The following is a 24,334-nucleotide window of genomic DNA, read 5'->3' on the forward strand; positions in this document are numbered from 1 at the left end:
GAAGCTCAGCAGAACCATCTGGAGAAATGCAATTCACAAGCAAAAATATTTTAGACAGTGTGCTTTCTTCTCCTTACTTAATGTGGTTCAATTTCCGTTGGTGATGGTCTTTAAATTAAACAGTACATGCTTCCATGATCCACCTGTTTCTCCTCTGTGGGAGGTGGAGTACGTGGAAGGTGTTTTTTTTTAATTGTCATTGGAATGGTAAAAGGAAGGAAACAGATGTAAAGAGCCATTTTGCATGCTCTCCTTTATATTAGGCTCTGAGCACGAAGGAAAGAAGAGATGACTATATTTTTAAATTCCTTCTGTTTATCATGGGTAAGATCTAAGGGTTATAAAAACATAGCCATTCCATTGACCCTGTGCAAGCCAGCCCTTATGCTAGTGTTTTTAAAAAGTTTATTTTTAAAATGCAAGTCATATGAATTTTTTTCTTTACTTGCAGAAATTTAAAACTGTTTGCCACCAAATAACTTGCCCACCAGTGACTTGTGCCAACCCATCCTTTGCTGAAGGTGAATGTTGCCCTTCCTGTGTCCATGGTAAGTACTATCAGCAAAGTGAACAGGGTCTCTGTATTTTTTTAGTGATCTCTTTATCTATCTCTATCTAATCTTTCTATCGATCTCTATCTAATTATCCATCCATCTATCTATCTGTCTGTCTATCTATCCACCTACCTATCTCTTATTTTGGTAGGTAGTCTAGTCTAGCGTATACAAATAGATGAGAAAGAAAGTAGCAGGAGACCATTTCACTCCCAAGGTCATTCATTGTCATTGCTGACCGACTACCAGCAAGGAGTTTGTAAGTACTAGAAATGCAGGCATCTGAAAAACTTGTGTTGTCATGTCTCTTTACAGATAAGGAAACTGAGCCCTGTGAGGCTACAACTTGCCTGAGATCAGATAGATAGATAGATAGATAGATAGATAGATAGATAGATAGATAGGGGAACCCTGAATTTCTGGCTCAGCGTAAACCCTTGATATAAATACAGACCACTGAGTCAGAGACTACAACTTAAATTTATGACTGTCTTAAGACAGTGAAATAATCATTATAAACACATCCTGTGGAAAAAAGAAAATGAAACCAGCAAAACAAACACCATCACCAATATAATACACTCTAAGTTATAGGAATAAGTTCCAAGTTAACAGAAACAGAGATTCAGGAGGGAAGGAACTACGCATCTTTATTTGTAGCACTCTAAGGAAATCCAGTGTGTTCACAAGACTGAATTGGCTCCCAACTACTGAGGTAATTGATAAATACTTTAGGTCAGCGTCCAAATCTCTGCTCCCACCATCCCACCACATACATGCTATGCTCCTTTCAAACCAAATACAGAATTTTCCTCTTGCTATGCCTGGGCTCAAGCATTTTCTCAATCTTTTATTCTCCGCTCTTCGAAAATCAAGGTCATCTGTCCAAAGGTAGTTCCCATGCCATCCCCTCCATAAAACATTCCTGGATTCTCCTCCCCTCCCTTTTCTGTGAACCCCCCTGGTATTTTGTGTCTCTCTCATGACACTTGTCCTTTTGCTTTTATGATAATCATTTTGCCTCCCCGAAGCATGGATGCTTTTAAATGCAGGAACTGTCTCAATCATCTTTCCACTCCTCATTTCACCCAGCAGAATCGATTCAAGTAGGTTGGTTTATGGTATGTTTGCTCAAAATCGATTCAAGTAGGTTGCTCATGGTATGTTTGGTTCATTCTTACTCTATTTTTCATCTTTATATTCCTAGGGTAGAAGCTTTGGGGTTGATGAAACAAAACTTGGGCCACATTTTGCTTCCCAGTGCCCCTGGAAGCTTGGTTTTAGCAACAGCTTCCCTCCAGCTTTCTCCTGTTGCTTTGGAATTCCTACACATCTAGAACAACGTTGAGCTGGAGATTCACTTTAGTTGCTGGTGGGAAATTCATCTGCCTTTTGCTGGTGGCCCCCCAAATTGTATGACATCCTCTGTATGCTTAATCCCTAGATGTAGAAAGTATGGATTTGGAGTCATGTGCTGAGGCTCCATCACTCTATGACTTTGGGCAAAATGCAATTGCTCTGAGTGTCAGATCCATTACATGTAAAATATGGAATAATTACATCTGATACACAGGATTATTTTGATGGTGAAAAAAAACAGTGCAATAGATTTGGAAGTGCTTGACATATTATGCGTTTAGCAGATACTCACAAAATCTGATTTTTTTTGGATAGAATAAAATTATAGTTATGATCATCCAAAGGTCCACTCTCAAATTAGAGGGAGATGTTTTATGGTATCAAGAGCCAAATAGCACAGAAAAGGGCCCCCTTGCCTATCTTTTTGTCCCCTGTCTGTAGCATTTAATCACAGAAAATTTGTATGGCAGGTTCTCTACTACCTGAATATGATAGGAGGATGAAAAGCATCTTTTACTACTTATCAGAATGATCCCTTGCACTAACTTACTATTTTCTTCCTTTAGGGATTGTAATTACCTTTAAAGGATTTTATAAGAAATTGCCTTTTTATTTCATTTTTCACCAATTTAGATTATTTGGGACTGCATTTAGTGACCTGCAATTTTAACTAATAATTGAAATATTTCATTATTATATATATGTAAATCATCAAATGACGGTTAATATGGAAATAAATTAAATCTTAATAACTTTAATAAAGCCTCATGGAAACACAATTCAGCACACTCTTTTGTATAATATTTTGTAAAAATCTATTAAACAACTTTGCTGGTCACAGATGGGGTTAAAATATCCTTAACACTCAGAAAACAGACGCTGCAGTTTCTGGTCTTATAGTACACATTATGCACCAGTCACTGAAATGGAAACCTACATCTACCAAATTAATTTCTTTCCATTCTTTACTTGGAAGACAGTTGCTGACCTCCAGTCAAGGTAACAGACTTTTCGTAACCTTGGATTTGTTTGGAAGCTCTTATTCACCCAGAAAGCACCCTTATGCCATCTGTCACAAAGTGGTACACTATATTTAGACTCCTGAGCATGCGTGTTCTAATCAAATATGCTGCATGACTCGTTTACCTATTTGGTTTTGTGAAGTTATCCATCAAGTGGAAGGATCAACGAGAGTGCTTTGTGCTTCCTCTGACCACAGACATGGACAGTGAAGAAGGCTGGTCTCCTTGGGCAGAGTGGACCGAGTGCTCCGTCACCTGTGGCTCGGGGACCCAGCAGAGGGGCCGGTCCTGTGATGTCACCAGCAACACCTGCCTGGGACCCTCCATCCAGACGAGAGTGTGCAGCCTTGGAAAATGCGACCACCGCAGTAAGTGCCGGAGGGCTCTTTGTTCCTCCAATCCTGATACCTGTGAGATGCATGAAAGGAGGCCATCTGTCAAGCCATGTTCTCCGATCATTTCATTTTGTAAGGGTCCATGTTACATTCTGCAGCTTTGGATAGACTGTGAATCGGCCTCTCAGTTTTGTTGAAGGATCCTTTTGTTGAAGGATTCTTGCATTTTTCTGTCCTGGCTTTCGGTAATGGCTCTCATCTCCTTTCCTTCCCAGCTGTGAAATAACAGTTGGTTGAGAAGGCAAACATCTGGTGTGGGGTCAGCGCCTCTGAGTGAATATTTTTATTTCCGTGTTGCTAAACAGCGCAGCAGACTGATCTCTTGGCGTTGTGCTTCTCCATTTGTTAGTCCGGCAGAATGGCGGCTGGAGCCACTGGTCCCCATGGTCTTCCTGTTCAGTGACCTGTGGAACGGGCAACATCACGCGTATCCGTCTCTGCAATTCGCCGGTTCCGCAGATGGGGGGGAAGAACTGCAAAGGAAGTGGACGGGAAACAAAGCCTTGCCAGGGCGCCCCGTGTCCCAGTAAGTGTGTGAAATGGTGCGTCCTTTGTAGCTTGGTTTTGTGAGAAAGCTCTGAGTGGACGATCACAGACACAAGGGTTCTTGGATGCCAGAGTCCGTGTTCAGCCCTGTCCAGGTTTAATGAAACAAAGGCCCAGCACAGTTCCAGAGGAATATAAAATGCTCTGCAATCCCCTTGGCTTGGCCTGATTTTGGAACTTGGCCTTCTGGATCGGGGCCGATTGCCTGCACTCAGCACTAACTAACCTTGTGTGCGTTAGCTCTGATTTCATCCACGCTTAGCACAGGCTTCTATCTACAACAAAAGGAAAAATAGAATGCACCAGAGCCGTGCAAGCAGTTGCAGTAGTGAGTTTGGACTCGGTGAAACAGTGGATGGCACAGAACAACGTGTCTCATAAAAAATGGCCTTTTCCCTTGGAATGGGGGTAAGCTAGAGTCAGTGTTTCCAGAAAACATGTGGGTAAAATAGTTCACAGCATGCAGAACCTGCTTTAAGGTAGCTTAATTCACAAAGATTAACACTCAGGAGAAGAGAGAATGAATGTAGGGTGATTCCTTTCATTACTGAGATGTTCATTTGTGCAAAAGATTAGTGATAACCGTTTAAAAAGAAATTCAGTTTTAAAGAACTTTCAGAGATGAGCACAGCTTCTGTATTCTGGTGGTGCTCCTGTAATTCAGTAACCCTTTGTAAACCGCTGGAAGCTTCCAGAGAGAAGAGGTTGTGTGATTTTTTCTTCTCAGAGGTAAAAATAAACCCCCTTGAAATTTCATCATCCCTATCGCTACCCAAATCTTATCATCAAGAAAGGACTTAGTGGCACAGTCACTGGCTTACCTGTAGCTCAATCAAAATAGAATGGCACCAACTTTTTGTCCAAAGTGTGGCAACTTTGCCTCATCGTGCTTTTCCTTCTCGTGCCACATCGGTGTGAAGTTGCATTCTCTGCCCTGTGTGACCAATCTTCGTGCTTTTCTCCGTGTCTGCTAATCCTGCAGTTGACGGTCGCTGGAGCCCCTGGTCCCCATGGTCAGCCTGCCCAGTTACTTGTGCTGGAGGGATTCGGGAGCGAACGCGGGTCTGCAACAGCCCAGAGCCCCAGTATGGAGGAAAGGACTGTGTGGGCGATGTCAAGGAACACCAGATGTGCAACAAAAGGAGCTGCCCAGTTGGTGGGTGTGCACTGGACGAGCAGCTCCACCATGCCAGGAACGTGGATCTGTCTGTGTTGTCTGGACTTGCTAACCAGAGGAGTTGTTGAAGAAATTATTGGCTTTTCTCCTCTTTTTCTTCTTCCTCTTCCCCCTCCTCCTCCTTCTCCTCCTCCTCCTCTTTCCCCTTCTCCTTCCTCCTCTTCTTCCTCTTCTTCTTTTTCTTCTTCTTCTTCCTCTCCTTTTTTGCTAAGTTTTCCCCTCTTTACTAAGGAAGTTATAGGTTTACAGAGCAATCATATATAAAATACAGGATTCCCATACACTGCCCTATTATTACCATCTTGCATTGGTGTGGAACATTTGTTACAATTGATGAAAGCACATTTTATAATAGTACCATTTTATAATAGTACCATCATAGTCCATGGTTTAGCTTAGAGTTCACTGTTTGTGTAGTATAGTTCCATGGATTTTTTTTTTTTTTAAATGTTTATTCTGTTATCATACATACAATTTAACATTTCCCCTTTTTAATCACATTCAGGTATGTATTTCATTGCTGTTGTGATGTTCACAATGTTGTGCTACCATCATTGCCATCCATTACCAAAACATTTCCATTATTCCAAATAGGAACCGTGTACATTTTAAGCCTTAACTGCTTTTTATTCTAATTAAAAGTGTAAAATTTTTGGAAAATATGTAGATAACATGGGAAAGAAAAAAAAATTAATTTGTTCTCACTACACAGAGATAACTGCTTTTATATTTTCCTTTAGTATTTTTATGTGAAAACCCAAATTATGCAATACAATATTGAGTATTGTATATCACCGAGTATTGTATATCACAGGGAGTATAATGTGGACAATCCTTGTAACCTACCACATTTTTACATTTAAGAATAAATTCTTAGTGATTTAGCTTTTGATCACTCTCTCATATTACACTATATGCATATCACCCAAGTATTCTTAGTTAACCTTATTTTATTATAAGTAAACTACTGAGCATGTGGCAGTATGGAAATCAAGTGCTTCTCCAGCCGTAGCCAGGGTTTTTGTCTTTTTGTGAGTTGGTCTCCTGTTTAATTAACACACGAATGAGGTTTGGGCCTTGCTCACTCACTCTGCTTTGCTTCCTCTGGACACAGACGGCTGTTTATCCAACCCCTGCTTTCCTGGCGCCCAGTGCAACAGCTTCCCGGATGGCTCGTGGTCCTGCGGCTCGTGTCCAGTTGGCTTCCTTGGCAACGGCACCCACTGTGAGGATTTGGACGAGGTGGGTGCCCTTCCCCTCCCGGCCCGCGTCAGGCAGCGGAACTTCACGTGGAGATCAGAGAGACCGGTGAGATCACGGGCCTGTCTGTCCCCTTGCAGTGCGCCGTGGTCACAGATGTCTGCTTCTCCACCAACAAGGCTCACCGCTGTGTGAACACAAACCCCGGCTTCCACTGCCTGCCGTGTCCCCCACGCTACAAAGGGGGCCAGCCTTTCGGGGTTGGCCTGGAGGCGGCCAGAACAGAAAAGCAAGTATGTGATGTGGCTCTTTTTATATTTATTATGAAAGGAAACACACAAGTGTCCAGGCAGAAGGGAGCGGGGGACGGAGAAGAAAAAGGGGCAACATTCCTGGGGAAAAAAATGGCAGGAAGGAATTCCTCAATCAGAAATTGCAAGACAGCTGTCTTAACCTCTACAATCCATCTGGCTGGTTCTTTTGTATGGTGAACTCAGATGTGAGTTTTAAGGCAAAGGAAACCGTGAGGATCAGGGTGATAATTTTTAATTTTCTTGTCTCAGTGATATCTCACTGCACGCTTTATGTAGGCTCAGAAACACTGCACTGCTCAGTGAAATAAATTGAAAAGCTTCACAATCACTTCCAGAAAAAAGTAAAATTCCAAGATTCTTGATTCTTGCATGGCAGCCCTAATCTCCACGACAGCTCTACTCCAAGACAGAAGCTGCACCACATGCACATTTGCCCGTGAGTGCCTGGTCCACACTCCCCATACAGCACGTGTCAATATGTGCTGGAGACCCATTCAGCCCTTCCATCCCACAGGTGTGTGAACCTGAAAACCCGTGCAAAGACATGACTCACAACTGCCACAAGCATGCAGAATGCATCTACTTGGGCCACTTCAGCGACCCCATGTACAAGTGTGAGTGTCAGACTGGGTATGCCGGCGACGGGCTCATCTGCGGGGAAGACTCTGATCTGGACGGCTGGCCCAATAAGAACCTGGTCTGTGCCACCAATGCTTCCTACCACTGTATCCAGGTAAGTGGGAAGGCTTGGGAAGGTGACGATAAAGGAGCAGGATGGAATATACGGTGGCTAAAATGCTTGCACCATTCCCAAGCTCTAGTGGTTCTTAGTCAGGAGGAACTGTGGCAGGTTTGGGAATAATGAATTGGTCCAAAATGATCAGAAACTCTGAAATTTTCCAGTTTCCTCATGCATTCCACATAGATTTCCTCTTTGGAGACCTTGGCAGAATGAGGAGTACAGATTTTTTGCCACTGCTGTGTGATGGAAAGGGAGTTTTGCATGTTGATGTCCCCAGAGCCAGCAGCCAGCTCCTCTCAGCCCTCTTGCCTGATGCATTGTTTTTAAATTCAGTTTTATTGAGATATATTCACATACCATACAGTCATCCATGGTGTACAATCAACTGCTCACAGTACCATCATATAGCTGTGCATTCATCACCCCAATCTATTTTTTCATATTTTCCTTACACCGGAAAGAACCAGAATAAGAGGAAAAAATAAAAATAAACAAGATTACTCAGCTCACCCCCTCGCATCCCACCCTATTTTTCATTTGGGTTTTGTCCCCATTTTTCTACTCATCCATTCGTATACGGGATAAAGGGAGTGTGATCCACATGGTTTTCACAATTGTACTGTCACCCCTTGTAAGCTACATTGTTTTACAATCGTCTTCAAGAGTCAAGGCTACTGGGTTGGAGTTTGGTAGTTTCAGGTATTTACTTCTAGCTATTCCAATACATTAAAACCTAAAAAGTGATATCTATATAATGCATAAGAATGTCCACCAGAGTGACGTCTCGACTCTCTTTGGAATCTCTCAGCCACTGAAGCTTTATTTCGTTTCATTCCACATCCTTCTTTTGGTCAAGAAGATGTTCTCAATCCCAGGATGTCGGGTCCAGATTCATCCCCAGGAGTCATATCCTGTGTTGCCAGGGAGATTTACACCCCTGGGAGTCAGGTCCCACATAGGGGGGAGTTGCCTGATAGGTTTTGATCATCAGGTTGAGCAGTTGCCCATGCATTTCCTTCCATTCCAGAGATCTTTATACAAAGTAGTCTCACTTTTACCCTGCTCATTTTGAGGAACTGGGAGGGAACACAGAGCCTTAATAAATGTCCAATGCATAAAAAGAGTCTTGCAGTCAGTGAGGAGGAGGCAAGAAGATGGCATAGCACGGGGTCCACAGTTTGTATGAAGAGTAGAGAAGCTAAAATTTCTTTAGCTGAATTAGGCCAGTCTTCTTTCTTTGCAAGACCCTAATGTTCTATAGAATAAGAAAGTAATTCAGCCAGCTGGGAGAATGGAAATTCCTTAGAATTTATAAAGGGTTGTATTAGTTTCCTGTAGCTGCTGTAACAAACTACCAGAGTCTTGGTGGCTTAAAATAGCAAACATCTACACTCTCATCATTCCAGAAGCCAGAGGTCCGAATTCAGGATGTGGCCAGGGCTGGGCTCCCACCAGAGGCTCTGAGGGAGAATTCTTCCTTGCCCTCTCCAGCTTCTGGAAGCTCCAGGCATTTTTTGGCTCACTTAGCTTATGGCTGCACCACCTAGTCTCCAGCCCATCTTTATGTAACAGAACACTCTCCTCTGTGTGTGTCTTCTCCTCTGTGTGATTGTCCAAAATCCCTGCCTCTGTCTTAGATAGATACATGTCATTGTATTTAGGACCCATCTGGATAATCTCAGATAATCTCCTCCTTTCAAGATCATTAATCATATCTTTTGCAATATAAGGTAATATTCACAGGCTTCAGAGACTAGGATGTGGATGTATATTTGGGGGTCACCATTCAGTTCCCTCTACAGGATGTCCCCAAATACATTGGTGCAGCTTTATGCTTTCATCACTTCAGAAGTGCAAATGCTACAAACTTACAAAACACATCTTTTGATAGTATAATGTATCCTTTAATTTCATATTTATTGACTTTTGCAAATTTTGAGCAAGGTTTCCGTTTTAATTTTCTTTCTCAATCCCTCTTGGTTAGAGATAGCAAATGACTGGACTGAAAAGTAATTCTGCTTTGAAACAAGTGGGGCAATGCCTCCAACCCCCACTGTATCTCCCCTGAACCACACAGACTCTGTTTCCCCCCATCTCCTTAAATAATGCATTCACCTGGCAAGCTTGTTCATTCCCTAAGAGGAGTGGATGCCTACTGGATACAACTATTGTTAAAGATTTCCACTAGGAATTAACAGTACACTTGGTATCACAGCACACACACTGGAAAGGAATGTTGCCCATGAAGTGAAGGCTGTGTTGCTCTAAGGGCCACCTCATTTTTCATTTTTGTAAAATTTGGGGCAGGAACTTAATAACTTCAAAATTGGCTCATCAGAACTCCCAAATATATACACGTGATTTACAAGGACAAACAGATCTCAAGATCAGACTGTTAACAGGGACCCCTGGAGCCCATCAGAGAGGTTCACTTATTTACCCTGGTGCACAGGTCCTGAGCCCTTCTTTCTGCTAGCTCACCCCTCTCTGGGATCTGGGTCCCTCATCCCAAGCAGTACCCGCTCTTCACTTCATCAGTTAATGTTGAACTCTGGCTCGAGATGTAGCATCCAAGTTCTGTGCTTGTATGAGCATGAAAGATCCACAGTGACCGCAGTTGGTTCTGCAACAAAAATGTTAATGTGATTGGAAAAATACTTTGCCATCTACCCCTTTCTGATATTTCCAATTCTCTCAAGTTATTAGCATCTGTTCAGCTCAGCTTTGAATGATGATATGGTCAGATGGAAATGAAATGACTTTATTTATTTATTTTGCTTACGTGTGTCATTCACATACTGCAGAGAGCCGAATTAGAGGAGATTCTTGCAAGTTCTAAGCCTCAGTTTCTGAACAAATAACATAGACCTTCCAAAGGCTCTTTTCTTTGAAACGTATTGGTTAATGAGATTGACGAGACTATAAGCTTTGGCTTTTGATTTATGAGTTGACGGTTGTGGGAAGGAAAGGGGACACTAAATCCCTGCTGTTACCCTTTCAGAGAGGAATAGTCCTTTATTCTCTGCTTGTTTCTGAAGTTGTCTGGCAACTTCACAGGAATCCAGGGATCAGAAAACAAGATTCTTTTATTGCATTTCTCTAATACTAGGAGCATAATTTCTAGGTCAGGACTTCAAAAGAGCTGCATATTCCTCTGATCATAACAGCAAGATATCTCTTATATTTATGCTTTCAGTTGAGGACAAATGTGACATTTACTTCTTCAGCTCCATATCAATTATTATTTTATTTTACCTGTGTTACTGCTGAGAGAGGGGGCTTTTCAGAATGTTTTTATAATTGCTATACTTGCTTTAATTCCAGGATAACTGCCCCCATCTCCCTAATTCTGGGCAGGAAGATTTTGACAAAGATGGCATCGGTGATGCTTGTGATGATGACGATGACAATGACGGTGTGAATGATGAGAAGGTAGGCTAGTTCTTGTGCCATTTGGATGTCTTCTCTTGATTTCAGGAACGGGGGAGGAAGGATGAGTGTTTCATACTAAATGGTCTTGTACATACCAATATCTTGACGAGTATCTGCGTGTAAGTAATTCTTAACAGTCACTGATAGAGAATGCTAGTCATTTACAAAAGCAGATTCACCCAAGCATGGAGCTGTCTGGGATGTTTGTAATAGTTTTATTTAATTTTAATTTCACAAAATGTAACTGATCTATTTCCCTTCATCGTGATGGGCACCAGCAGTGGGCAAGGCTATGAACCCAGTAAGTGATGTACTGGACTTAATGGTGATATTAAAATACTGCTGTTCATCTGAGAAAACTGATGCAGAACATAAGTAATTAACATATTAGGACATAGTGCAGCACTAGCACAGATGGATAACCTAAATTTTTATTCACATCTGAATTTCATTACTTCATTGACTCATTTGTTGACTCATACATTCATTTGATATTTACCTAACTATCCTCACTGTGATGTATATGGTATATCATCTTTGTCCAAGAAAACTGCCAAATTTCTAACAGGAAACAAATGCATAAATAATTATAAAATGATGTGATATCAAGCAAGCCTTTAAATACAGTTAATTGGCTTTATTTGTTTTCATTTGTTTCTTTTTTTATCATCATATTTTTTATCATAGAATATAACATATATACATAGAAGTGATAACTTTCTAAGTGCAATTTAACAAGTACTTAGAGAGCAAATTTCAAAGAAATTATGAGTTACACAGTTTCAGTTATTTCCTTATTGGGAAATATAACATATATACAGAAAGTTGATAACTTTCAAATTATAATTTAACACATAGCTATTAAACAAATTTCAAAGGATGCTATGCGTTGTAGTAGCACCATTTCAATTCTTTCCTTCTAGTTATTACAACACCCTAGCAACTAAGAAGAAAATTACATAGAGATTCAGTATTCATAATCCTTTGTTAAATTCTATCTTGTCTTTTTATTGCTACCCCTTCCTCTAGTTTAATCACTTTCCTGATCTTCAGGGATGTCTAGGCGGTGACCACCCTAACTTGTTCATGTTGAAAAAGGGTGTCAACATTATGGGGAAAGGGGACACATCTGGTTGATGTTCTTGAAGAGGCTGTTTCCTCTGGGATTTGGGACTTATCTGGCATAGGAGTTCTCTGGAGGATTTAAGTTTTTGAAGAATAGGTTTAGTGAGTGAAACTTTTATAGAGTCTCAGATAGGGAGACTTCAGAGTTTTCAGGACTACTGTTGAATTGGGCTTATCATCCTGTGGCCATTTGGCATATCTAGGTGAAGCTTGCATAGGAGTAACCTCCAGGACAACCTCTTGACTCTGATTGAAATCTCTTGGCCACTGAAACCTTATTTTGTTGTCTTTCCTTTCCCCCTTTGGGTCAGAAAGGCATTCTTAACTTTCGATGCCAGGGTCAGGCTCATTCCCAGAATCCATGTCCCTCATTGCCAGGGAGACTCATTCATCTGGGGGATCCTGTCCCACATCTCCAGGGAGAGGGTGATGAATTTATTTTGCAGAGTTGGGCTTAGAGAAAGTCCATGTTTGAGCAACAAAAGAAGTTCTCTGGAGGTGACTCCTAGGCATAATTACAGGTGGACTCAGCCTCCTCTTTATGGCCTAAGTTTCACCCAAACAAGCCTCAGTATCGAGGACTTGACTTATCAAGTAGGGGGTTCCTAAGTTCACCTACTGTATGTTATATCCATGATCATCCATCCATATCTCACATTGTCATCACTTAGTTGTACAATCCTCATTTGTTTCTATGTTGATTATTTTGATCTACTTTGAGCAAATAACTTATCAGTGCTAAGAAATATTATCAGCAACCCAGCAAACACTGATAAGTTATTTCTTAAATTTTTTCCTTTTTTTTTTCCCCTAGGACAATTGCCAGCTTCTATTCAACCCCCATCAAGCTGACTATGACAAGGATGAGGTTGGGGACCGCTGTGATAACTGTCCTTATGTGCACAACCCTGCCCAGATTGACACAGACAACAACGGGGAGGGGGATGCGTGTTCTGTGGACATCGATGGAGATGGTGAGTTCTATTACTCATTGTAACCTATGTATTGTAAGCTTCACAATCAGAAGTATTTTCAAGTTCCATGTTTCCTTCTGAGTTTATTGGATAAGCTCAACTTCATCTATATAGTAATGTAAGATCAAAGAATCCACAAAACTGTTCTCATAAAAGCTTATCCTTATTCTGCCTCTTTAACCTGTCTTCTCTCCTGGGTCAGTGGAAGGGGTGAGCAGCGACCCTTCAGAAACCTATAAATTTGGCATCTTCCTTTTCCTGACCCCAATCTCTTAGTCCTCTGCCTTTAATCTCCTCTATGGCATTTTTTTTTCCATACATTCCCTCCCTTCAAAATTCCAAAGACCCAGCTCTCTCTCCTCATCAAACTGTGCTTTTGCTCCTAAAAATGGTCTGATAACAGCTATTTATCTTTCCTGTGTAATCTCTCCTAGGATGTTTGCCTTCATACCCTCATATGATCATTTAATGGAAAGCTCCTCTTCAATGAGTTGAGGTAGCCTCAGACAGTCGAAACAGTATATGTAATCATGGTAACTTCTGACATCACACGGGGTTGACAGGTTCTTAAAGCAGTGTCACTTCATTCTGAAATCATCTGTGACTTTATCCAGTGAATAGAGCACTGCGTCACCCACTTCATTTATTCCTTTCCAAAGCGTATGTGGAGATGAAGCAAGCATTTCTATAGAAGCAGCAGCCAGCTTGGGCCAAGCAAATACACAAGCTCATTTTCTGCCCCCAGCTCTGTCACAACTGGTACTAGCTGTAAGCCTTATCAATGACTTTGTTGATTCTCTCTCCCCAACCATTTGTTCCCTCTAACCAACTATTTTGCCTCATAGTGCATTTTGTTTATATAGCTTTTCCCAGCTACCTAGTATCAATTTTTGCTTCCATCACTACCTCCTCCTTAGATTCCACTTGACTAAGAGGAAGACAGAGCTTTACAGCTTTGCCTTGGCTACTTCCCTGTTTTTGTTATGCAATTTTATTGAGATATATTCACATACAATTATCCAAACTGTAAAAGCAATTGTTCACAGTATCATCACATAGTTGTGCATTTATCACCACAGTCAATTTTTTGAGCATTTTCATTATCCCAAAAAATAAGAATAAAAATAAAAATAAAAGTAAAAAAGAAACACCCAAAACATCTCATACTCCTTTCCCCCCATTATTCATTTACTTTTTGTCCCCTTTTTTTCTACTCATTTTTCCATACACTGGATAAAGGGAGTGTGAGCCACAAGGTTTTCACAATCACACAGTCACACCATATAAGCTATATAGTTATACGATTGGCTTCAAGAATCACGGATACTGGATTGCAGTTTAGCAGTTTCAGGTATTTCCTTCTAGCTATTCTAGTACACTAAAAACTAAAAAGAAATATCTATATAATGCATACAAGTAACCTCCAGAGTGACCTCTCAACTCCATTTGAGATCTCACAGCCACCGAGACTTTATTTTGGTTAATTTCTTTTCCCCTTTTTGGTCAGGAAGGCTTTCTCAATCCCACGATGCCAGGTCCAGACTCATCCCCGGGAGTCATGTCTCATATAGCGGGGAGGGCAGTGAGTTTACCAGCTGAGAGGCTCCTTCCTTCTGACTAACCAATTTGGGATGTTTTGGTTTGTCATTTGTGCCTCTTTACTGATGGGTCTATTGTAGTCTACTGCTGATTCTTATTTTTTCATAGCTACAATATTAATAGAATTCATGATCTATTTTCATATTTCTTTCAAGAAGGTATTACATCTAAAATTCTATGAACCTCTAACATTGTTATCCTCCTAGTTTACGTACATTAAAGCACAGCATAAGTCAGCATAACTGGGAAGCTAATAAATTCCTAGGAACTCAGTACATATCTGCTAAATGGACACTGAAGGAAAATAATCAATATAGCAAGCTCAGAGACATACGCTGTGAGAACACATTTAATGATTCCTCATTGTGTGACATTACCCAGAAATCTCCAAGAGCCAATTCTGTTTTAAACTAAGGAAATTTGAATTTTAAAGGGAAACACGGTATATGTCCTTCCATGAATCTAACACCTTTACATGCTTCTATATTCTTAGATCATTTTTTATTAAAGAACAGTTTGACTGTAAATTGGTTAATGCAATAGGTAAAACGGTGTACTTTTTCTAAACTCGCCGTGCTATCATCTTTCTTTAAATACCTACAGATGTCTTCAATGAACGAGACAATTGTCCTTACGTCTACAATACTGACCAGAGAGACACCGATGGTGATGGAGTGGGTGACCACTGTGACAATTGTCCTCTGATGCACAATCCTGACCAGGTAATTAGCTTCTGTCCATAGCAGGGGTAGGTGGCCTGAGGTCTTATAAATTTTATATATATGCCTTTACAGTTTTCCATGAGCTCTGCTAAGACATGACAACATAGGGTTTTCAATAATTTTAATTGAAAACATTTACTGAACTCAAAGCTAAGCATGACTTTTGTATCTCAGTGTCCACAGGTCAGAAGAGCGGACACCTCAGTCTCACTGTTGAAAGCAAGAGAGTGTTTCTGCCTAATCCTCTCTGTATTTCCCTCATAGAAGCATGGAAATTGGCTGCATTTATAGATTTGCCTTCAGATGAAACAAATAAGACCTATTAATTCAGTTCATAGAATATGGTTCATAGACTCTATTGCAGCAGATAATGTTGAAAAGGGGACTTTAACATGGTAGGATTTAATTTTTTCCAGTAAAGAAGCAAAAGTCTTGCTTAAGTGAGATGAATCCCTGTAGAGAGGTAGCATAGAAGGTAAGGTCACTGGGCCACAAATCCTGGATTCAAGCCCCAGTTGTGTTAGATGAGTGATGTCAAGCAGGTCATTTCCTCTCCATGGATCTCAGCCTCTGACACCATAAAATAAGACAGTCCAACCCGCACATCCTGATGATTTCTTTTCAGCCTAACATTGCAAATCATTTTTTGCATTTCAAGGCGTAATGCACATATGCTTTTTTCCATTTGCTCTATCTGGTTAGACTGATGTGGACAATGACCTTGTTGGTGACCAGTGTGATAACAATGAAGACATTGATGAGGACGGTCACCAGAACAACCAGGACAACTGTCCCTACATCTCCAACGCCAACCAGGCTGACCACGACAACGATGGCCAGGGGGATGCCTGTGACTCCGACGATGACAACGATGGCATCCCTGACGACAGGGACAACTGCCGGCTCGTCTTCAACCCAGATCAGGAAGACTCAGATGGTAGGTGACGCTTCTCAGTTCGTTTGTAAGTTGGAAAACTGGCTGAAGACAATGCTGCAGAGGCAGAGTTCTCATGCGATGAAATCTTCTTACAACTCCTGGCGGATGTCTTAAGGCGTTAGACACACGGAAGATAAGTTTATTTTGTTCTTTGGATTTTTTTCTGCTTGACCTGCTCAGGACACTTTTGGTCTTTTTCTGTGTGTCTATTATTCACCAGATGACATGCTTCAAGTATGTGTTTCTGTTTGCTGGGATGAGGAAAATATTAGCATCTCGATAGTTTTCAAAACTTTTGACAGTTTCCAAGAAAGAAATGATATAGGATGAAGCAGTGATTTGGCATATTATGACAGTGAGATGACAGTGAAGATCTATTTTTCAAGGATGAGGCCAAAAAATAAATACATGAATAAAGCAGAACTACAAAGAAAAAAAAAATCTGTTTAACCCAGCAGTGAATATAAACAAGTGGTCTCTAGCAATATGGGAGCTTGAGGAAGTTAAAACCATCAGGATGAATTGCAATCTTTCATTTCATGGTCTCTAAATAAAAAATAAGGTGGCCAGCTGTGCTCAAGGGCATTTGGGGATGTTATTTGGCTTCTCACTGAAGCTTGAGAAAGGATCTTATAGAGAAGGATCCTGGCTGACTGCAGTGTACTCCAGAGGACACATAACCTTAAATAACTGTGATAAGGAATTGTTGGGTCTTTCAGCCAACATGACTAAGAGGCACATGGAAACACTCACTGGGGTCTGAAGTGCAGCTTAAGTGACCATCTCTGAGAGCATCACAAAGGGATTTTAACAGAAAACAGGAAGCTCGATCTTGATGTGAGAACAGATGAGTTCAATCTCACACAGCTTCTCAGTTTGGGGAAGTTGGTTTGCTTGTTAACAAGCCAAGCAGAGTCTGGGGCTGTTGACCTGAGATGGGGGTGGGATGCAGAGAAGCTGACATGCAGAGGAGTATTTCAGTATTTTTTTTTTTTAATTTCCTTATACATGATGATGTGCTGCCAGACAGTAAGTGTGTAATACATCTTAATGAGCAGAGCTGAAAAATAATTTAAAGAATATTATGGGAGATCAAATCAAACCTGATGTGTTTTTCTTTGTCTAGAACAACAGACACTAAAACGGGCTAATGTAGTAATTCATAATCGGCCTGCAGGATTATTTTTATTGCCACGGACCTGCAGAGCTGCTGAGATCAGACAGATCACCTCTCTCTTTATACCAGTATAGTATGTGGGGCATGTGGGCCATTTCATCCCCACCTCCCTGAAAAATTTGACAAGAAGTCTCCAAAAAAGGGGAGTCCATATCTCCCCGAGAGAAACCATTAACATGACCGTTCTGCCTTAAATAACAGACAGATGATAGTCAGGGATGATTAGGAAAGGAAATAATCGAAGTTCTAAAAATTATCAGAACAGAAAGCTGGAAATTCAGTTTGATATAACTTGACAGTCATTCAGATATCATTCCTCCAGTTTGAGTTCAGAGAGAGGTGAGAAGTGATAACTCAGGAATCTGATTTCACTTATCCTTGCTGCATTATTTATTATTACATTTTATGCTCTTTAGCATCATTTTGAAGAGTGTCACGACTCCACAATCTATAAAACATTGCAAGGCATTTCAGTTTTCAGAGAATAATGCATTAACTTTGCTCAGACACAGAATGGAAAGCCAATGGCTGACAATCTACTTTGTTTTCTTCTTTTTCTTCTTTTTTTTTTTATTTCTGTGGCCCGTTGTGGCTAGGTGACGGGAGGGGTGATATTTGTAAAGATGACTTTGACAATGACAGCGTCCCCGATATCGATGACGTGTGTCCTGAAAACAACGCCATCAGCGAAACTGACTTTAGGAACTTCCAGATGGTTCACTTGGACCCAAAGGGGACCACTCAGATTGATCCCAACTGGGTTATTCGTCACCAAGGCAAGGAGCTGGTTCAAACTGCCAACTCGGACCCTGGCATTGCTGTAGGTGAGCCTCCAAAATACCTTATGTGACACCATCATGCCCCCTGAGTAGAACTGGGCCAAGGAGAACACAGGCTACTCCTTAACGTCATGCAGATGGGATTTAGTGTGATTTTTCCAGTAGCCCACATCCTTGCAGGGAGGTAAAACTTCTGTCTAAATATTCAGGACAGACACTTCAGATTCAATAAGCCATTTTATTATATGGACTTGGTCTTTAAAATATCCATTACCATAATACACTACAAACCTGCCATAACTTTATAAGTGGTAACCCCCCCCCAAATCAATCACATAAAACTCATTTATCTCACAGTAACCGAACGTGGGTTGGATGGAGGAGGCAAGCCAACCTCAACCACTTTATATCTGCATTTCAATGACCACAGGGCTAATTCAGGGATCTCCTTAAAGTGTGTTTCTGACTAAATCCAGAATGTGTCCTCTTGGAATCCAGGTTTTGATGAATTCGGGTCCGTGGACTTCAGTGGCACCTTCTACGTCAACACGGACCGCGATGACGATTATGCCGGCTTCGTGTTCGGCTATCAGTCAAGCAGCCGGTTCTATGTGGTTATGTGGAAGCAGGTCACCCAGACTTACTGGGAAGACCAGCCCACCCGGGCCTACGGCTACTCCGGAGTGTCCCTCAAAGTGGTGAACTCCACGACGGGGACCGGAGAGCACCTGAGGAACGCTCTGTGGCACACCGGAAACACGGAAGGGCAGGTGAGCAGAGCAAGGCCCAGGTGGATGCACGTGGATCTTCCTCTACATCATTCACATGATATTTCAGTAATGCAGTCCTAACCCATGCTGAAGATAAACCTTACTTTATAATTTAACTTTACTCCAGTCAAAATAACTATAGTCCTGAATTATTGAGTGCCTACTCAATTAAAGACACCATTCCTAGCACTTTCATAAACACCATTGCTAATCCTCTTGCAAATTAGATGTATTTCTACCCCTCTTCTAGGGAGAAGGAGAACTGCATCCCTCATCTAGGAAGTAGCAGATCCAGAGTTTAAATCTATGACTCTTTGACTTGACTATGTGTACCCTTAACACTAGACTATGTTGCTTCTTAAAAATAGATGTTGTATCTGCACTAGAGATTTGTACTATGGAATATTCTAGACAGATGTAGCACCATATAGTCATAGGGTTAATTTACACAGTAAATTGTTTCTCATTTGGTGTTATGAAACCATGGCTAAGATATTCAGGTTTCCGACTATACTCAACGGTGATGGCTTTTCCCCCAGGTGCGTACGTTATGGCATGACCCCAAAAATATCGGCTGGAAAGATTATACAGCCTACAGGTGGCATCTGACTCACAGACCTAAGACAGGTTATATAAGGTAAGGGCATCTAAGTTCTATCTTCGTCTTTATCAGATGATTTCCCACTTCAAGGACTTCTTTCCGCTGGTTGGCAACTTTGAATATTAACAGACAAAGGATCCCAAATTAATTCTAACTTCTATGCCCCTCTCTGGATTCTTCAGTTTTAAATACGTTCTCTTTTCTGCCCCAGATATTTATTGTACATTATTTATTTTTAAAATATCATTGAAAGAGGGAAAATGAGACTCATTTTATTGTTAAAATAAGTTGGAGAACCATGGACATCATTCCTTCTAACTCATACCTTGCGCATGGGAAAGAAAATCCAATCAAAATATCCTTATCTCCCCAAATCAGCTTGGGCATCATTTGACGAGCATATTCATATTTATTTCTGATGTTTCAAAATGACTGGATTTAAAACATTTATTTGAATAAAAGTTTCACAAATGTCATTTCAAGATGAGTTTGTTCTCTTGGCTTGAATTAATTTTGATTAAAACAAAATGTGCACATTTAAGTTTTTTTTGAAGTTAAATTTAGTTAACAAGAAACACGACCCAGCTGGATTCTTCGTAGACCCCAGAAATGCACGTCTCAGTAGTCATAAACAAATCTGTACAGGTTATGTTCCATCATGACCGCGTGTATGTAATGTTTCCATGGAGAGGCTTTGATTCACTCACTTGCTCACTCCAACCTTCTGTCAGAAGCATTAATCTCTCAAACACTGTTGTAGGCATGTGGGAGAGACTCTTGTCCCTGCTTTCAAGTAGCTCACAGTCTGGTGGGGACAAAAGCAGGTGAGTATGTAACTTTAATACAGGATGAAGGTCCTGAGAACTGTGATAGAAGTATGGAGAAACTGGCCCCTGAGCCAAAAGGAAGGGCCTGATTTCACCAGAGTTTACCAAAGTGTCTTTTGGTCCTTCAAAGAGAAGGCTACTGGAACACAGTTGCATAGGTGATTGTAAGTGCACTAATTAATTGAGCCAATGGTATGAGGTATGAGGAAGGAGAGCTTTAAATCAGTGCTTCATAACTACTGACCAGTGGTTGAAAAAAAATTAAGCATCACTCCCACTGGTTATGCTGAAACCAGGAGAAAAAGATGAGCAGGTTCTACTGGTTCAGCAGCTGTTATCACTGCCAACTTCCAGCCCTTGGTGACTGTGCTTCACTGCGTTAATATTTCTCTCTTTGCTTTTCTCCCCACACCCCCCTTTTTCCTTTTTCAGAGTATTAGTCCATGAAGGCAAACAGGTCATGGCTGATTCAGGACCCCTCTACGACCAGACTTACGCTGGTGGACGGTTAGGACTGTTTGTCTTCTCCCAAGAAATGGTCTACTTCTCGGATCTCAAATATGAATGCCGAGGTTGGTTTGATCACATCACTTCACTGGGGAAGGTGTTGAGGCCTACAGAATGAGAAAGAAACACACTTTTCCTTTTATAAAAGCTAAAAATTAGGATAATAAACTAGTGACTCATCCCTAACAGATGTTCTGTTTGAACTGCACAAAACATATTTTTCGTTGTTCAGTTGCTGATCCTTTATTTCAAACTGAGTGTGAATGCCTTTGGGCAGGATAAACACTTTCCAATAGCTCACAGGCACCATCCATCCCCTTTGTACTATATCCTACAGCTTCCTATATTTTCTTTACCTGCTGGGACACTGAAGGCATTTTAGATTGCTACCCTTGATGAAAATTAAGAAAAAGGAGAAGGAAGGAAGGAAGGAAGGAAAGAAGGAAGGAAGGAAGGAAGGAAGGAAGGAAGGAAGGGTGGAAGGGTGGAAGAAGAAAGGAAGTAAGGAAAGAAGGAAGGGTGGAAGGAAGGAAGGGTGGAAGGAAGGAAGGGTGGAAGGAAAGAAGGAAGGGGTAAGGGAGGAAGGATGGAAGGGGGAAGGGAGGGAGAAGGGAGGGGGAAGGGAGGGGGAAGGGAGGGGGAAAGGGAGGGGGAAGGGAGGGGGGAAGGGAGGGGGAAGGAAAGGAAGGACTTTTTTGGTAGTTGTTTCTTTAGAGCATATCTGAGTCATAATATTATAGACCTAGAAGGGAAATTAAGACTCATCTGGTCCAACCCATGTCTTCAAGAAGATATGAAGACATCCCCTTTCTACAGATGATGAAATAAGGCTAAAGGATGTTTCTTGAAACTCACATAATGAAAATTATACAGATAAATAAAGACATGAAAGGAAGTCCAGAACCTTGATTTCTCTGCTTGCTTCTGGTTAAGTTTTCTTTTTCCTCATTTTGGTTGCCTTTCAAAACATTTCATGTTTCCATCCATCGAATCATCCATCCATCCATCCATCTGTCCATCCATCCATCCATTCATTCATCCATCCATCCATCCATGTGGTAGTTGTCATTATTTTAATTGTTTAAAATAATAAATGATGTTTTAGGTTATAGGGAAGATGAAACAAAATAAAGCAAAATCCATGGTGGTGAGATCCTAATTCAGTTTATCACTTTTTTTTTAGATGCCTAAACAAGACTTGCTGCGTTTCCAGCAATGTACTGTACATGCTGAGTTACCTAGACACCTCGGTGCATCCTGGTATTCCCAGCTTCTCTTTCTCTAGCAGCACCTCCTGTCCTCACCCTTACTCAAAGTGATTATTCACCTCCTGTCGTCGACTCTTAGCCCAAGTGCCTTCAGAGGATAAATAATAACAGAACCCGAAGACGAACATCCAGCCCACTACTGGAAAAACAGTTCTATAATAGATGAGAATTTATGTGGAGTGAAAATCGAGCATGATGTTACGTTGCTTTTTCTTCTTGTTTGTTTAAAAAGATGACGTTTACATATAAAATGTAATTACTTGTTGTATTTATATGTATATGGAGTTGAAGAGGATACTGTGTTTAAGCCATTATCGTAAATTAAGCAGGAAAAATATTGTTAATCCACTTGCAGTGTTAAAGTTATCACCATTCTTGGATTAGAGCTATTCTACAATAACACACAAATCCTGTTAGGTCAATTAGATAAAAAAGAGCCAACTCAAGGTTGCAGCTATGCCTCAATAAGGAAGAAGTTAGAAGATAACAACCATGTGAGACTCTGGCCTGACAGCAGATGATGTAGGAAATCAATTAACTTGGAACATAAAATAATTACAAGAATAAATGATTATAATACTCCCCCACCCCAATTCTCTTACAATGGAACGCCTCAAATTATGCACAGATGCAGTTTTATCAAGAAAGGAATATCTTTGCAATATGGATTTAACTTGGTTCCGGATATGAACCTGGTAATGGCAAAACTTAATGTAAGTATAAGTTTAACAGAACGAAGTACCTTAGTTTAAATTGGTCACTCTTGCTGTTTTAACATTGAGAGAATTCTTGGCAATTGTCATTTGATTTTGCATTCTGCTCACCAGAATTTCTGCTCGAGCTTCTTTCCCCATTTCCACTTCTGAAGAACGACAAGTAGGCAAATCAGCAAATGCACTTTGGTATCTAATTCCTATTCTAGGCTTTGCAAATTATGGAAGTGTTGCTTTTACCTAATTTGGTGACACATTTCTTAAGGTTCCAGTTATAAATGTTTTGTTAATATTTATTAAATGAATATGGAATGCAACTCCATTCCCAATAACTTATTTTAAGTATGCCAAATAATACGTAAGTAGTATAATTTCTAGAAATAAACATATAACACTATATAATAATATATAGATACAGTTACAGCAAAATATGTGCCTGTCAAAATATAAGGGTTTATGATATATTGTCATAATAAAGCATGCTGTAAAATGTAATAGAATAAATAAATAATGATGAAGAGTTTATAAATGGAACCTTAATATACAGTTGCCAATAATTTTAATACAACATTTTTTACTGCTATCTCTCTGCTGTATATAGGATTTTTTAAAAAATTGATTGCTTCATACCATAATTTAGTCTTACCAGATACACCAATTAATCAGCCATGCAGTGATATTCCCATGTTTGAGCTCTTTTTTTGCTTTAATTTGCATGATCTTCCTGTAGGATATATTAGTTAATCCCATTCCACGTAAGGGGTTTAATAAAAGAAGATTTTCTTGTCTGTCTGATGTAGGGCAAATCTTTCTCCCCTTCCTGTGAGTAGTGATCTCATTTTTATGTCAAATAGAAAGGAACCATAACTTTGGTCTTAATTACACACTTCATTCGCATTTTGATACAATTATTTTGTTGCTTCCTCTGAGGTTAGTTTTTCATTTTGTTTTGTTTTGATGCACTTTTTTTCTGTTTTGTTTTTGTTGTTTTGTTGTTTTTGGTGTGTGTGTGTGTAACTGTATTCCCAGGAGCAGCAAAGGGTTGGGAGACTTCATTAAATGTAACGATTGTAAAGAATGTGCAGGTTTTCTGTTTCGGTGGTGTTTGGTCAAACCATTCAATGGTGTGGGGATGATGATGTTAATATTTAGAATGTACCATATTTTTTTGTAAATTATTTATGTTGTTTTTAAACAAACGTTTCATACAGGTTAATGGAAATTCATTTGTTTTGCCAAAGACTGTAAATATTTATTTATTTGTTCACAAGGTCAAAATTTCACCACCGAAGTCCTACATTTAGCTAGAGCCTCATTTTTATACTTTGATGATTAATAACAGGAAATAAATTGTAAAAAGGTTTTCTGCAAATGAATCTCTCTCCCTTTTTTAAAAATAATTGTCAGGGTTCCTTTTGGGGGGACAGGAAGAAAAATTCAAATATGGAGGGATTAATATTTTGCTTCCTGTAACCTAAACAACTTGTTGCTTGGTTACAGATTTTTCCCCTTTTATCATTCACAAGTTAAAATACAGGCACTATTTAACACAATTCTTATTCTATCCTGCTGAACCACCCACTGTTATGTGTGA

General features: G+C 40.3%; 1 protein-coding gene across 1 annotated transcript in view; it reads left to right on the plus strand.

Moving 5' to 3' along the window:
• THBS2 (thrombospondin 2) overlaps positions 1-24,112 on the plus strand; it is a 38,212-nt gene extending 14,100 nt beyond the window's left edge. The window contains exons 7-22 of the mRNA XM_037817632.1: positions 452-548; positions 3,133-3,303; positions 3,680-3,856; positions 4,859-5,032; positions 6,168-6,295; positions 6,394-6,546; positions 7,082-7,300; positions 10,634-10,741; positions 12,681-12,840; positions 15,043-15,161; positions 15,864-16,098; positions 17,872-18,099; positions 18,553-18,824; positions 19,364-19,461; positions 20,685-20,824; positions 21,943-24,112. Of these exons, the coding sequence (XP_037673560.1) occupies positions 452-548; positions 3,133-3,303; positions 3,680-3,856; positions 4,859-5,032; positions 6,168-6,295; positions 6,394-6,546; positions 7,082-7,300; positions 10,634-10,741; positions 12,681-12,840; positions 15,043-15,161; positions 15,864-16,098; positions 17,872-18,099; positions 18,553-18,824; positions 19,364-19,461; positions 20,685-20,824; positions 21,943-21,950 (2,487 nt within the window). The 3' untranslated portion in view covers positions 21,951-24,112. The remainder of the gene's footprint in view (positions 1-451; positions 549-3,132; positions 3,304-3,679; positions 3,857-4,858; positions 5,033-6,167; positions 6,296-6,393; positions 6,547-7,081; positions 7,301-10,633; positions 10,742-12,680; positions 12,841-15,042; positions 15,162-15,863; positions 16,099-17,871; positions 18,100-18,552; positions 18,825-19,363; positions 19,462-20,684; positions 20,825-21,942) is intronic.
• The last annotated feature ends 222 nt before the right edge of the window (positions 24,113-24,334 follow it).

The sequence above is a fragment of the Choloepus didactylus genome, chromosome 24 (assembly GCF_015220235.1).
Source record: "Choloepus didactylus isolate mChoDid1 chromosome 24, mChoDid1.pri, whole genome shotgun sequence".
Taxonomy (NCBI): domain Eukaryota; kingdom Metazoa; phylum Chordata; class Mammalia; order Pilosa; family Megalonychidae; genus Choloepus; species Choloepus didactylus.